The sequence below is a fragment of the Tenrec ecaudatus genome, chromosome 2 (genome assembly GCF_050624435.1).
Source record: "Tenrec ecaudatus isolate mTenEca1 chromosome 2, mTenEca1.hap1, whole genome shotgun sequence".
NCBI lineage: Eukaryota > Metazoa > Chordata > Mammalia > Afrosoricida > Tenrecidae > Tenrec > Tenrec ecaudatus.
In genome coordinates this window covers 197,416,480-197,430,067 of record NC_134531.1, presented here as the reverse complement: position 1 = coordinate 197,430,067, position 13,588 = coordinate 197,416,480, and the positions used below count along the sequence as shown (strand labels likewise).

The window sequence follows — 13,588 nt, the reverse complement described above, 5'->3', positions numbered from 1 at the left end:
CAGAAGAAACAAATCTGCATTCTGATCATTAGAAAATATTCCTGGAGAGGAGTGATTCTTAAAGTAGAAGACTGGATGAGAATATTTTTCTTTCTCAGCATTTTAAGTATTCATAAGGGAAGCCAGACCCGAGAGTTAATTAATGTCTAGAGGCACCCTTCTCTCAGGACGCATTCCCAAGGCTCCTGGTCCCTGGATTATTCAGTAGGGAGAGTCCTTACTATGCAAACCACATACTTAATCCAAAGAACATGGGAAACACATCTAGACAATAGTCTCCTAAGCCACGCTTGTTTGTGGATGGAGATGTGACCATCCTCTTAGAACAAACCCAACTCTGTCTGTCGTGTGATAAATAACATATCAAAGCGCTGCATAGTCCTCAGAGGAACGAAGATCGTATTATTTTGAAGAGAAAGTATTACAGAAGATAACACATGGGGATTTAAGGTAGCCATTCTATTGGAAAGGCCATTTTATACAGTAGAAACATGTGAGATTGTCATATTCATAAAAACAAATCAGAATTTATTAAAATATTTGGATATAATTATAGATTACAATCAGAAAATTTTTTAAAATTAAGAGTTTGAGTATTTTAAGTATTTTGGGTAGACACTTTATGGCCATAGTGTGTACACATTGATTAACTTGTGAATTATTGATATGTTTGAGTTCATAATTTCAAAACATCTAGTAGGATTAGCAAAATATTTTATTTAAAAAACATATTTATGGTTTTATGTCATGTATACTAATGAACTCATTGCTTAGTAGAACTCGGATATTTAAACATTTTTCTACTTTATGTAGACATTACCTTCAAATGAGATGGTCTAAAATGGAAGACTTACTCTTTCACTCTATTTTAATAGTGCAGATTAAAAAGCATGGATATATGTAAAACATGTACACTAATATATAATTCATATATAATAATTATATTTTCCAACTCAATATAAATTTTATAATCCTGTCCGTTTTGTACATCATGTTGACAGTAGCACAGTTCTCCTTTTGGCTATAAAATGCTAGGGTAGTAAACAGAGAGCCATGCGTTATTTATTATTATCTATTTATTCTTAGCACAAAAATCACTGAAGGATAGTTCTGCACTCAATGCTGTGTCAAAATATCAGTTGTGATCTGTGTATCAACAAAGAATTAGGCAGAGACCCTGTCTATGGAAGCATGGCTTTGGCTGAGTTCCAGATACTTAGATCACAGTCTATTGGTTAAAACCAAAATTAATAATTTGCGCTATTATAGATTGTTTTTGCTATTGAGTTTTCATGGGAAATCTATGGCTCACTAGTACTTAATGAAATAATATATTTTATTAGAACAATGAGTTATTGAAATGAGTGTTTCTCACAGCATCAACTAATGTGCCATTTTATTCTATTTTCTCTCCTATATTAGCTTCCTTTCATTTTAGCATGTAAGTTTATGCCTTAAAAATCACTGTGAGTTGCCCCCAGGCAGGCAGGGGAAAACACTACAAATACATGTACTCAAACAATCAGAAGGAGCTTGGCACATCTTTGTTGATTTATGATACTCTACTCAGTCAGCCATTGGATGAGCTGAAGGAGCATATCACAGGGGTCTGTTGTTGACGGGTGCTCTTCGGGCCCTTCTGACTTGTAGTGACTCTGTTTACAGCAGAAGGAAGCACTGCCTCGTCCTGTGCCAGCTTCACAGTGTTCTTGTGTTGAGCCCATAGTTTCAGCCATTGTGTCAATCCATCTTGCCGAGGGTCTGAGATCACCTCTCCCAAAGTATATTCTGGTTGTACTTGACTCCTGGGGGTAAAAGCAGCATTTAATTTAAGGAATATAATCTTCTTTGCATAAAGCACATCGACAGGGACTAGGAACATGAAAAGGACCCCTGGTGGTGCTGTGGTTGAGCATTTGGTTGTTAACCTGAAGGTCAGCAATTTCAAACCCATCAGCCACTCTGTGGAGAAAGATGTGGCAGTCTGCTTCCTTAAAGGTTTATAGCTCTGAACACCATATGGGACAGTTTTAATAATTCCCATACGCTCACTATGACGAGGAATTGACTCAAGGGTCATGCTTTAGCTTGGTCTGGAAATACAAAGATGTGGTGTCTTTTCTCATAGATCGTACAGGTTGTAGCAGAGATAATAAAAAAGGCATTGAGGACGCAATGACACAGACATTGCAATAGCGATTCTATGGGACTCTACAATGGCCCCCAACTCTGAAAGTACTGGGGATGCTTCCTTGAGCATGGATCTCTACAGCCTAGGAGAGATTGACTGAAAGAATAATGATGGAGTAAAGAAGTGTGGCTAGAAGATTGGATAGCATGAAAAACTAGAGAAAAACTAGTTTGAGGAGGCCCCTGCCGAAATAAATTGTCTGCCCCAAATACTTCAAGTACTTAAAATTTTACCTAAAAAAAAATCTGAATTAAGCTATAATTGTATCCAAATATTTTAATAAAATCCTCTTTGCTGCTACATTTGATAAAAATCGGATGCATTTCTATCCACTAGTGAATTTTAAATAATTAAAACTATCAAGCCTGTGAAAGTGGCTGATCATTAAAAGTAGAACAAAGGCATGCAAATGGGCCAAGTAAAATATGCCAGCCATTACAAGTTCAATGGACTACATTGACTAGTCATAGTGATAACGTGACAATGATCAGTAAGAAAATAGCTAAAAAGTAATCCCTCTTATTATAGGATTCTCTTTAGGATCTGTGCCTTGATCTGCTCCATTGTTAAATATAAAATGCCATTAACTACATACTCAGAATAGAGAAGTAAGAAGATGTGTGTAGCTCATGAACTGTCCAGTAGAAAGTTGGTATTTTGTTCATATATCCATAGTTACGATCACACTGATTTTATTAAAACTCTATAAATATTAGCAATATATGCAGTTTATATGGACTGCAAGACAAGACAAGAAATTATTTTATTCTGACACAATATATGCAATATTGATTCTTTAAAATGCCCACATAGTATATTACTATTTGAAACTGCCTTTACTTTCAACATTATTTTTTTATTTTGGTAAAATATATATGCCAAAGAATAATTCAAACAGGTATAGGTAGTGGGACCCCAGTTCATAGGTATAGGACTTTCCCCCCAGAACCGTATGTTTAATTATGTTTCTATGGGCAGTGAAAGCTGCAGGAAATGTCTTTCAGTCATGCATTTGTCGTGTCTTCGGCGAGGGCCTTCAAAAAGGAGTCCAGTATAAACAATGGCTCCCAAGAGGGTCTGCTGGGCCAGTTAAATTTAAGGCAAAGACTCTAGTTCAGAAAATTATGACAATTGATTTGTATGATTCCTAAGGGAAAATCTCCATAGATTTCCCTGCAGCAAGAGCCCATTAAGAAGAAGCTTTAAGAAAATTGAAAACTGCAGTGGTAAGGAAAAGACCAACGTTGCTGATGGAAAAACAACAACAAAAACTTATCTTGTTAAAAAACGGTTAGGAGGTAACATCCGATCAAGACCCGATGAGACTGAAGCACAAAGTCCAGGCTGTATTGAAGACTCGAGGGTTGGTAGAATACCACTTGAGATGTTTCAACATCCAGATGCAATGCTGCAAGGGCTTGCATGTCTATGCCAAGAAATACGGAAGGCAACTACTTAGCCAACAGGTGGAAAGACATTCATATCTGTGCCCATTCAAACAATTAGTGATTTAACCGAATGATGAAATTATTGAAAAATTTTAATATCACATAAAAGTAACAATTTACTAATGAGAAATAAAAAAATGGTTGTCAGTGGCTTACTAGGAAATTGCCGGAAATTCAAGCTAAATTCAGAAGATGTAGTGTGAGTTGTATCATTTATTACAGATGGATTTTGGCTGAAATCATACAATGCCAGAAATATGCAATGAAATCATACAATGCCAAAAATGGCATTTTCTCTTAAATGTACTTGACTGTAGATCACAACAAGTTATGGATAACATTGAAAAGAATGGAAATTCTAGAGCAATTAAATGTGCTTAGTAGAACCAAAGGACACTACATGTTTAAAATCAGAAAAGGTGTGGGTCAGGGTTATATTTCTTCGGCATACTTATTAAATGTATAATTTGAGCAAATAATCTGAGCAGCTAGATTATATGAAGAAGAACCTAGAATCAGGATTGGAAGAAGACTCATCAACAGTCTGATATATGTAGATGACACAATCTTGCTGACTGAAAGACAATGACTTGAAGCACTAACTGCTGAAGATCAAAGATTATGGGCTTCAGTATACATTTTACATCAACATCAAGACAACAAAAGAGATTATTGACATTTTGATCCACATTCAAAACTCATGGGAGCAGGAGTAAAAAAAATCAAATGTTGTGTTGCATTGGGTAAATCTACTGTAAAAGACCTCTTTAAAAGGTTAAAGAGTAAATATGTCACTTTGAGGACTAACATGCATGTGATCCAAGTCTATGGTATTTTTAATTGCTTCAAATGCATGTGAAAGCTAGACAAAGACCATGGATAACCAAGGAAGAATTGCTGTTTATGAATTATGGTGGAGTTGAGGAATATTGAATGTACCATGAACTGCCTGAAGAACAAATAAATCTTTCTTGGAAGATGTTTGGCCAACATACGAGGGAGTATCAAAAAATACCAGAATGTTTTTCAGAGCTATATATTTAATTTTTTTACAAAACAACCTCATCACCTTCAAAGTACTCTCCATTACACTTAATACATTTGTCAAATCTGAAATTCCATTATTGGAAACATTTATCAAACTCATCTTTTTTGATGGCTGACAGCACCTCCCTCATTTTTTTCTTCACCTCTTCTCTGTCATCAAATTGCTGTCCTTTCAAGTCCCTCTTCATTAGTGGAAACAAAATGGAGGAAGGTCAGGTGAGTAAGGTTCATGCGGCAAAAGAGGCATGCTGTTTTATTCCAAAATTCCTTCTCAGTGAAATGGCTGCTTGAGCAGGTGCATTGTCATGGTGGCAAGACCAGTCCCCCATCTTCCACAAATCAGGCCTTTTTTTTGTCACACAGTGTTATGCAATCTTTTCAGAACTTCTAAATACAATCTTTATTAACAGTCTGACCTGGTGGAAAGAATTCCAAATGCACTATCCCCTTCACATCAAAAAACAAATAAGCATCATTTTTTAGGTTCTTCCTCATATTCCTTTGAGTAATTTGATGTGATTTGTCTCATATACTTCTTACGTGTTAGGGACCAGTCCTTGTAGAAGGACAAGAGGCGTGGGAAAGGAATAGGTCATTGAAAAATAAAAAGACTTCAATGAGATGGATTGACACAATGGTTCCAAAAATGGGCTCAAATATAGTTGGTATACTGGCTCAAATACATAAACATCAACTGTTAACTCCAAGACTGGCAGCTTAAATCCATCTAATGATGGACTTCTGAGAGACCCGAGCCTATTTTCAGGGAACATAGTTCTGCATGAGTCTGCCCTGAGACAGACTTTGACCTGATGACAACTAGTTTGTTTATGACTGTCTATCATCTAGGCATCTATCTACTTTTTCTTTTAAAATAGTTTTATTGGCATATAATTAATATATCATGCAACTTAATAGTTCAGTCACACCTAGAACTGTACAGTCATCACCAAAATCAGCTCTAGAGCATTTTCTTCATTCTTGTTACCATATGTGTAACAAAACACTTGCCATCTCGGCATTTTTGGCTTGTACACGTCAATGAAATTATGTACATCATGTTGAGTATCTTCTACATTTCTTCATATATAAAGCAGGCATAAGCAAGAGGCCATATAGAAATTTCCCAGGTTAATAGTTTCTGATTCTTAGAATATCTCTTTGGCTTAATATGTAAAACTATTGTATACGTAGGCTTCAAATATTGGGATATGATAGATAAATATATAAATAAAGTGAAGAATTTGTTTCCTAGATTCTGAATAGAGAGGAATTTATTTGACTTAAATAATTTTTTTTATAATCTCCAGATTATAAAATGTAATAATTTGGATGGTTTCTCCCCAATGTTTTGTTTGCTTCTTTAGCCAGAATTCTTGAGTTATGGAGAAAGGAAATGCAACATGGCAGTCAGATTTTATCCTCCTCGGACTTTTCCCTGGAAACAGACACCCCAGCATTCTCATCTCCATCATCCTTCTCATCTACTTCATTGCAGTCGTAGGAAATTCTACCCTTGTTCTCCTTATCTGGGTGGACTCTCGGCTCCACACTCCCATGTACTTTCTGCTAAGTCAGCTCTCTCTCATCGACCTGGCCTATGTTTCAAGCACAGTACCCAAGATGGCTACTAATTTCTTCTCTGGGAGCAGAACAATTTCACGTGTTGGCTGTGGCACTCAGATGTTCTTCTGGCTGATGTTAGCTGACGCAGAATGCATCCTGCTGACTCTCATGGCTTATGATCGCTATGTGGCTGTGTGTAATCCTCTGAGATATCCAACCATCATGAATCCCAAGGTGTGCATGCAGATGGCCGTTGGCTCCTGGATTGGAGGTATGCTGAATTCCTTGGCACAGACAATTTACACAATGCATTTCAACACATGTGAAAACAGAGAGATCAACCACTTCTTCTGTGAGATGCCTGCCATTCTGACGCTCTCCTGTGAGGACACCTTAGGATACCTAATGGTTGTGATGGTGATGAGCATCATTTTTATTACCGTGCCACTATCTCTAATTATAACCTCCTACATTCGCATCTTCCTCACTGTTCTTAGAATGAACTCTCGTGAAGGAAGGAAAAAAGCCCTGGCCACATGTTCTTCCCACTTGACTGTGGTGAGTCTCTACTTGGGGCCAAGCACAGTGGTATATATGACACCTGGCTCCTCCCACACCCCAGAGCTGGATCAAGGCCTCTCCGTGTTCTATACCATCCTCACTCCCATGCTGAACCCCCTCATCTATAGCTTGAGGAACAAGGAGGTAGTGGGAGCTCTGAAGAAAGTTATGGGCAGCCCCTGGGTTGTTCAATAAAGTGTTTTTCAGGTTTTAAAAAGATGGCTGTTCATGGAGCTTAATGGAGACTTGAAACCTAAGAGATCACTATGTTTTATTATAGTTGAAAACAAAAGGACATCTTTCTTTTCTGTAGTTCTTATGAGTCTTTTTGACAGCTAGATTTGCTATTAAAAACATGCACATTTATAAATAATGAAATATGTACATTCTGAGGGGCTGGAATTTAAAGAGCTACCAATCATTTACAAGAATCCAATAAAGAGTGTGAGACCTTAAACATATGGATCTTCAAGTAAAGAATTTATTCAAGAGTCAAAAAGGGCAAAGCATTTCTTTGAAAGAATCCCTGGCGTCATACAGCACAATTGTAGGGACAAGAGAAGAAGGGAGTCTTCAGTGATAATAAAAAGTATCCCAGTTTTAATCCTGACCTGATATTCTTGTGCTGTGTCTATTGTTTAACCTCAGTGAACTCCAACTTTCCCTTCTCAGGAAAGTTCAACAAGGAGTGACTTACACTCTTAGTCAATCTATTATTTACACTAGGAGCTTCAAGCACACATGTTTTCTAGGGGGAACCTATAAGTAAAGACACGAATTCTAATTCTAACTCTGAAAATATTGTGTGTGACCTGGACTATCCCATGTAGCTTCTTTGTTCCTCATATTCTGCATATGTAAAATGGGTATCATTATACCTGACTTTCCAACTATAATAAAGTTTTTGTGGTTTTGAAAATATGATCAATCAGTAGTTGTAAATAATTAAAATATCTGTGAATGTTGTTGACTATAAAATGTTTTGCATACATAAGGATTTATTGTTATTAAACTATCCATTGCTATTAATAAAGCTATATATCATACATATAGAGATCTTGACAAAGAAGCTGTGAGTTAAGTAATAATACTCATCACTTGACCTTTATAACAAATGAAAAATACTGATGTGCATTCCTTAAATACAGGATATGCATATAAAGACAAGAATAAAGTATTTTCTCTAAAGCGTATCTAATTCTATGTTTGGAAGCAAAACTGGCTCAAAATAACTAAATATTCAATATAACAACCATATAGGACAGAATAGAATGGACCTTGTGAATTTTTTAGATTTTAACTTTTTATGAGAGTAGAAAGCCATGCTTTTCTCCCACCACCAAGAGAGATAGACAAAAAAAGGTGAGGTTCAGAGCAAGTTATTGGGAGATTTGGTACGTTATTTCAACTCTTGATTGGAAAAATGAAAATGAAAATCTGACTTGGAAACCTCCACTAAGTCACAATAAAATGTTATTTATTAAACAAAGTTGATGTTGTTACTATAATGGACAGAAAAGGCAAACTAGCAATCAAAATATTGAGTTGTAGCATTATGATGTCAGCTAATTAGGCGCAGTGTCCCTTGATGTGAGATAGTTGGGAAGCCTACTGAATACTTACTTCAGCTATACATTCAGAAGAATTCTAGGTTCAGTGAACAACCATCTAACCTGAAAGCACGTTACTGGTCACTAGTAACTTGTCAGACTTGAGCTAATTTGCTGTTAGTTGTCATTAATGCCGTTCTGATTCCCAGAGAACCTACATACAACAAAATGACACACTTTCAGGTCCTGTTTCCTCCCACAATGGTTCTTATGGTGGGGCCCATTGTTGCAGCCACGGTGTCCATCCGTCTTGTTCAACCCTTCCTCTTTTCACTGCCCTCTACTTTACCAAGCATTACATCTTGTTCAACAGGTTGGTCTCTCCTGATAGCATGTTCGAAGCATGTGAGTCAAAGTTTCACCATATTTGCTTTTAAGGAGCACTCTGGTTGTACTTTTTCCAAGACACAGATTTGTTCGCTCTTTGACAGTGCATGATATATTCAACATTCGTTGTCAGTATCACAATTCAAATTAATTGATTTTTCTTCAGACTCCCTTTTCAATGTCCAACTTTCACAGCATATGAGCTAGGAGAAAAATGCCATGGCTTGTGTCAGGAGAATCCTGACCCTCAAGGTGAGACCCTTGCCTTTCAACACTTTGAAGAAGTTTTGTGCAGCAGATTCACCCCATTTTAGGTTCCTTTTGATCGATTGAGGATTCATGCAAGGAAAATTCTTGACAACTTCAATCTTTTCTCCTTTAATAATGATGTTACCCATTGGTCCAGGTGTAGGATTTTTTTTCCTTTACACTGAGTTTTAGGTCATACAAGGCCACAATCCTTGCTTTTCTTAAGCAAATGGTTCAAGTCCACTTCACTTTCAGTTCTCTGATTATTTGCTCAGCATACAGATTGAACAGGTATGGGGACAGTACACAATCCTGATGCACAACTTTCCCGACTCTAAACCACGTTGTATGACTCTTGTTGTGTTCCCACAGTTGCCTTTGATCCATGCATAAGTTCCTCAGAAGCACAATGCAGTGTTCTGCAATTCCCACCCTTCTCAAGGCTATTTATTGTTTGTCATGGCGCACACCGTTAAATGCCTTTATATAGCCGATAAAAGACAGTGAAACCTTGTTGGTGTCCTGTGTGTTCAGTCAAGAACTATCTGACTTCAGCAATGATATTCCTTGTTTTGTGTCCTCTTTTGCATCTGGCCTAATTTTCTGGAAGCTCCTTGTCAATATGTGGCTGCAACTGCTGTGGGATGATATTCATTCAGCACAATTTTACTTGCATGAGAGATTAAGGTCATGGTTCTATAATTTTCACATTCTGTTGGGTCACCTTTCTTTGCAATGAGCACATAAACATAAGGATCTTGTCCAGTCAATTGGCCAAGTAGCTGTTGTTCATATTTTTTACACATATCTCTGAGTGCTTCCAGTGTTTCAGAGGATGAAACAGTTCAATTGGTAGTTCATCAATTCCTGCAGCCTTGTTTTAGGCTAACATATTCAGTGCAGCATGGATTCTTTATTCAGAGCCAGTGGTTCTGGATTACATAATACCTCTTGACAGGAGTGAATGTCAACTAGTTCTTTTTAATACAGTAACTGTATTCTTGCAATCTTCCTTTAATGCTTCCTGAATGAGTCGATATTTTACCCCTAGAATCTTTCCATATTGCATCTTGAGGCTTAAAGTTATCTACTAGTTCTTTCAGTTTAAGATATGCTAAGCATGTTCTTCCTGCTTTTCTAACTCTAGGTTTTTGCACATTTCATTTTAATATTTTAATTTGTCTTCTGGAAATTTGAAAATGTTTCCCATTCGTCTCAGCTGTTCTACACTCAAAAGCAAGCTTCAGAGTCTCTTCTGACATTCACCTTTATATTCTCTCTTTCCTGTCTTTTAAATGACCTTTTGCTCTTTTCATATTAGGTGTTCTTGATGTCCTCCCAAGCTCATCACATTTTCTGCCACTGTTCAGTATTTGATGTGTCAACTACGTTCTAGAAATTCATGTTGGATATACTCAAAGTTGTATTTTGCCTCCCATGAACTTGGTTTTATTTTCTTCATTTTCAACCTGAACTTATGAATGAGCAATTAATAGTCTGTTCCACAGTCATCCCATGGTCTGGTTTTAGCTGATGATATTTTGTTTCTCCATGTTCTCTTCCCACAAATGTATTCAACTTGAATTAGGTACATTTCATCTAGAGAAGCCACTTTTACATGCATCTTTCATGGTGTTGAAAAAAGACATTTACTTTGAAGAAGTCATTGGTCTTGCAAAATTCTCTCATGTGAAATCCAGCTTCATTTCTCTCATCAAGGTCATATTTTCCAACTACTATTCCTTTCTCTTTGTTGGCATTTTTTTCTTTCCAATCAGTAATAATTATCAATGCATCTTGATTGCATGTTTAATCAATTTCAGACCGCAGGTGTTGGTAAACTTCTTTGCTTTCCGTATGAGATAGTTAAGGTTTATTTGTGCCAACCTGGCCGATAAACACATGTGGGATCAATTGAAGGGCAGAGAGATAAATGGCTCCCTGAGCTCTTCTTTCTAATTCTCAGGTCTCGTGCTTTGTGATGGTTTCACCAGGGTGCAGCTGCCTTAGCAGTTCCCTGCTTCAGCTTGCAAAGCTCACTTTCTGCAAGACACCCTTGAGGAAAAGCCACATGGCCCTACCCTGATGCAGCCCTGGGTGCTGGAGGAGCCGTGTGAAGACCCCTGCCAGCACTGAGATGCTTACACATTCACTGACTTGGCTTTCCTCCTGCAGTCGGCGTCATTGCATGTGTTTTGTGAGATGGAGGACTTTGTGGATTGGTGTCTGACATGTGGGCTAATTTTGGACTTGTGGGCTTGGGCAGCACTGGGTTGGAATGTTTTCTTGATGTGCACTTACCCTTTATATAAAACTCTCTTTTAAACATATAAGTTTCTGTGGTTTTGTTTCTCTAATGTACCCAGACTAACACATTGTATCACTATCTTGGTGTATTAATTTGAGAAATAGTTGTATTGACTTGATTTCCTTTTGTGTAATAGATATTAATGTATCAAAGTTAGAATTGTACAAGATAGATCTTTTGTACAAGACAGTTCTTTTATACTATGAATGGGATGCTATTCATCTTGAATCATTATTCTTTGCATAGTAAACTAAGTCCTGATTCAAATTTCCACTATGAATCCATTTAGTCTCACTCATACATAAGATACCAACATTCATGAAAATTTAGAGATCCTCAACTCACTGAATGAAGGGAAGACTAGATATTCTTGAAGAAGGAACCCGGTACATCACCAAAATTCTCTACTGGAAATCTTCCTTACAGCTTTCCCCAAAGGAATATTTGGCCATTTCCAAGAGTGACTATTGATGGGCCAGATGATACCATAAAATATGGGGAGTTACTGAATGCTGGCTCTGAATTGACACTCATTCCAGGATATGCAAACATTGCTGTGTTCCACCAGTCAGAGTGGGGTTATATGGAAGTCAAGTTATTAATGGAATCTTTTTTAATGGAATCTTAACTCAAGTCTATCTCACATGGTCTCAGTGCACCCCAAACTAATTCTGAAGTGACATACCCAGTTCCAGAATGCAATACTCAGCAACGGCAGCATCCCCAAACTGGGTTCCCGGCATACTAAACGAGGCAGCGGGTCTCAACCTATGGGTCGCAACCCCTTTGGGGGTTGAATGACCCTTTCACAGTGGTCTCTCTATTCATAACAGTAGCAAAATTACAGTTTTGAAATAGCAACAAAAATGATTTTGTGTTTGAGGGTTTCATCGCAACATGAGGAATTGTATCAAAGGGCTGTGGAATTAGGAAGGCTGAGAGCCACTGATAAGGAGCATTCTGGTGAGTAAACCAAGCGGAATCTATTAGAACTTCCTTTAGGTTAATGAAAAGGCAAAAGCAATACTGCATTCTTGAAGTTCTTGCAGGCATAAGTGCCACCATTAAGGACTTGAAGAATCTAGGGGTGTGTGGTAGGTTTAGTATTAACTTAGCTGTGCCTGTAAGAAGGTATGGGTGGAGCACATCTCACGCAGGTCACATCCTGAGGATGTCTCCTTGGTGTGTGGCCTATTCGATATTTGTGAAAGAGATGCCATGGAGATCTCTCTCTCCCTCTCTCTCTCTCTCTCTCTCTCCTGTATCTGGTTCCTTGGGGCTTAGGCTAGTGGCCACAATGAGACCTGCCATCCTTGGGAGCCGTCATCAACCTCTTATGTTGCCAGCCTTGGGTCCACTCAATACTTCCTGCACCAGCCTCTGTCTTGCTGCCTCCTGCCTCATCCCCGGGCTCCTGATTTGTCCTCTGGCTTCCTGGTTCCCCAGCACTGCCGGAATAGCCCTGCAGTTTAGCATCTACCCCATGACCTTGAACTAGACTTGCCCTACTGCTCTGCTCCGTGGTTGATTGGGTAACGTTCTTGATTCAAATTTCCTCCTTGTTATAAATATTTTTATATGTATATAAATATCACTGGATTTGTTTCTTGAGAAAAGCCAGCCTAACACAGGTGGTTATTCCCACGGTGTCCCTATTTAACTTGCCCTATATAACTTCTATTGTGCTTGATATTGTTGAATCATATTCTAGTTTTTTTTAATTATTTAAGCTTCCATAAAGTTCTTTTCACCCCTTTGCTATTGTTCACATGGATGGGCCATAATTTCTCTTATCTTTGTGACCTGCAATTTTTTCCTTTGGGCATTGGCATTTTTGAGGTTGCTAAATTTCTCAGAGCTTCCCAGTAGTAAATGTCTGTGCTGCCACCATGTTCTGAAAGAAAGAGCTGGTAGAGAGAGCCGTTCAATCTGTTTAACATTTCCTAATACTCTCTGCAGGAGCCCGGTAGTGTGATGGGTTACGTGTTGTGTTGCTAACTAACTGCAATGTTAGCAGTTCAAAACCTCCAGCCACTCTTGGGAGATAAGAGAGGCATTCTACTCTCAGGAAGAGTTACAGTCCTGCAAAGCCACTGGGGCAGTTCTACCCCATGCTACAGAGACGCTACGAGCGGAATCAATGCGGTGGCAGTGAGTTTTTGTTATTTTTCTTCTGGTTTATTATGCGGTGGCAGTGAGTTTTTGTTATTTTTCTTCTGGTTTATTATGCGGTGGCAGTGAGTTTTTGTTATTTTTCTTCTGGTTTAGTATGCGGTGGCAG

At 38.0% G+C, this 13,588-nt stretch overlaps 1 protein-coding gene across 1 annotated transcript; it reads left to right on the top strand.

The window, feature by feature from the left end:
- The first annotated feature begins 6,069 nt into the window (after nucleotides 1–6,069).
- On the top strand, nucleotides 6,070–7,008 carry LOC142441187 (olfactory receptor 2T27-like). The gene has a single exon (XM_075543239.1). It carries the CDS (start codon nucleotides 6,070–6,072, stop codon nucleotides 7,006–7,008), a length of 939 nt encoding a protein of 312 aa, XP_075399354.1.
- The last annotated feature ends 6,580 nt before the right edge of the window (nucleotides 7,009–13,588 follow it).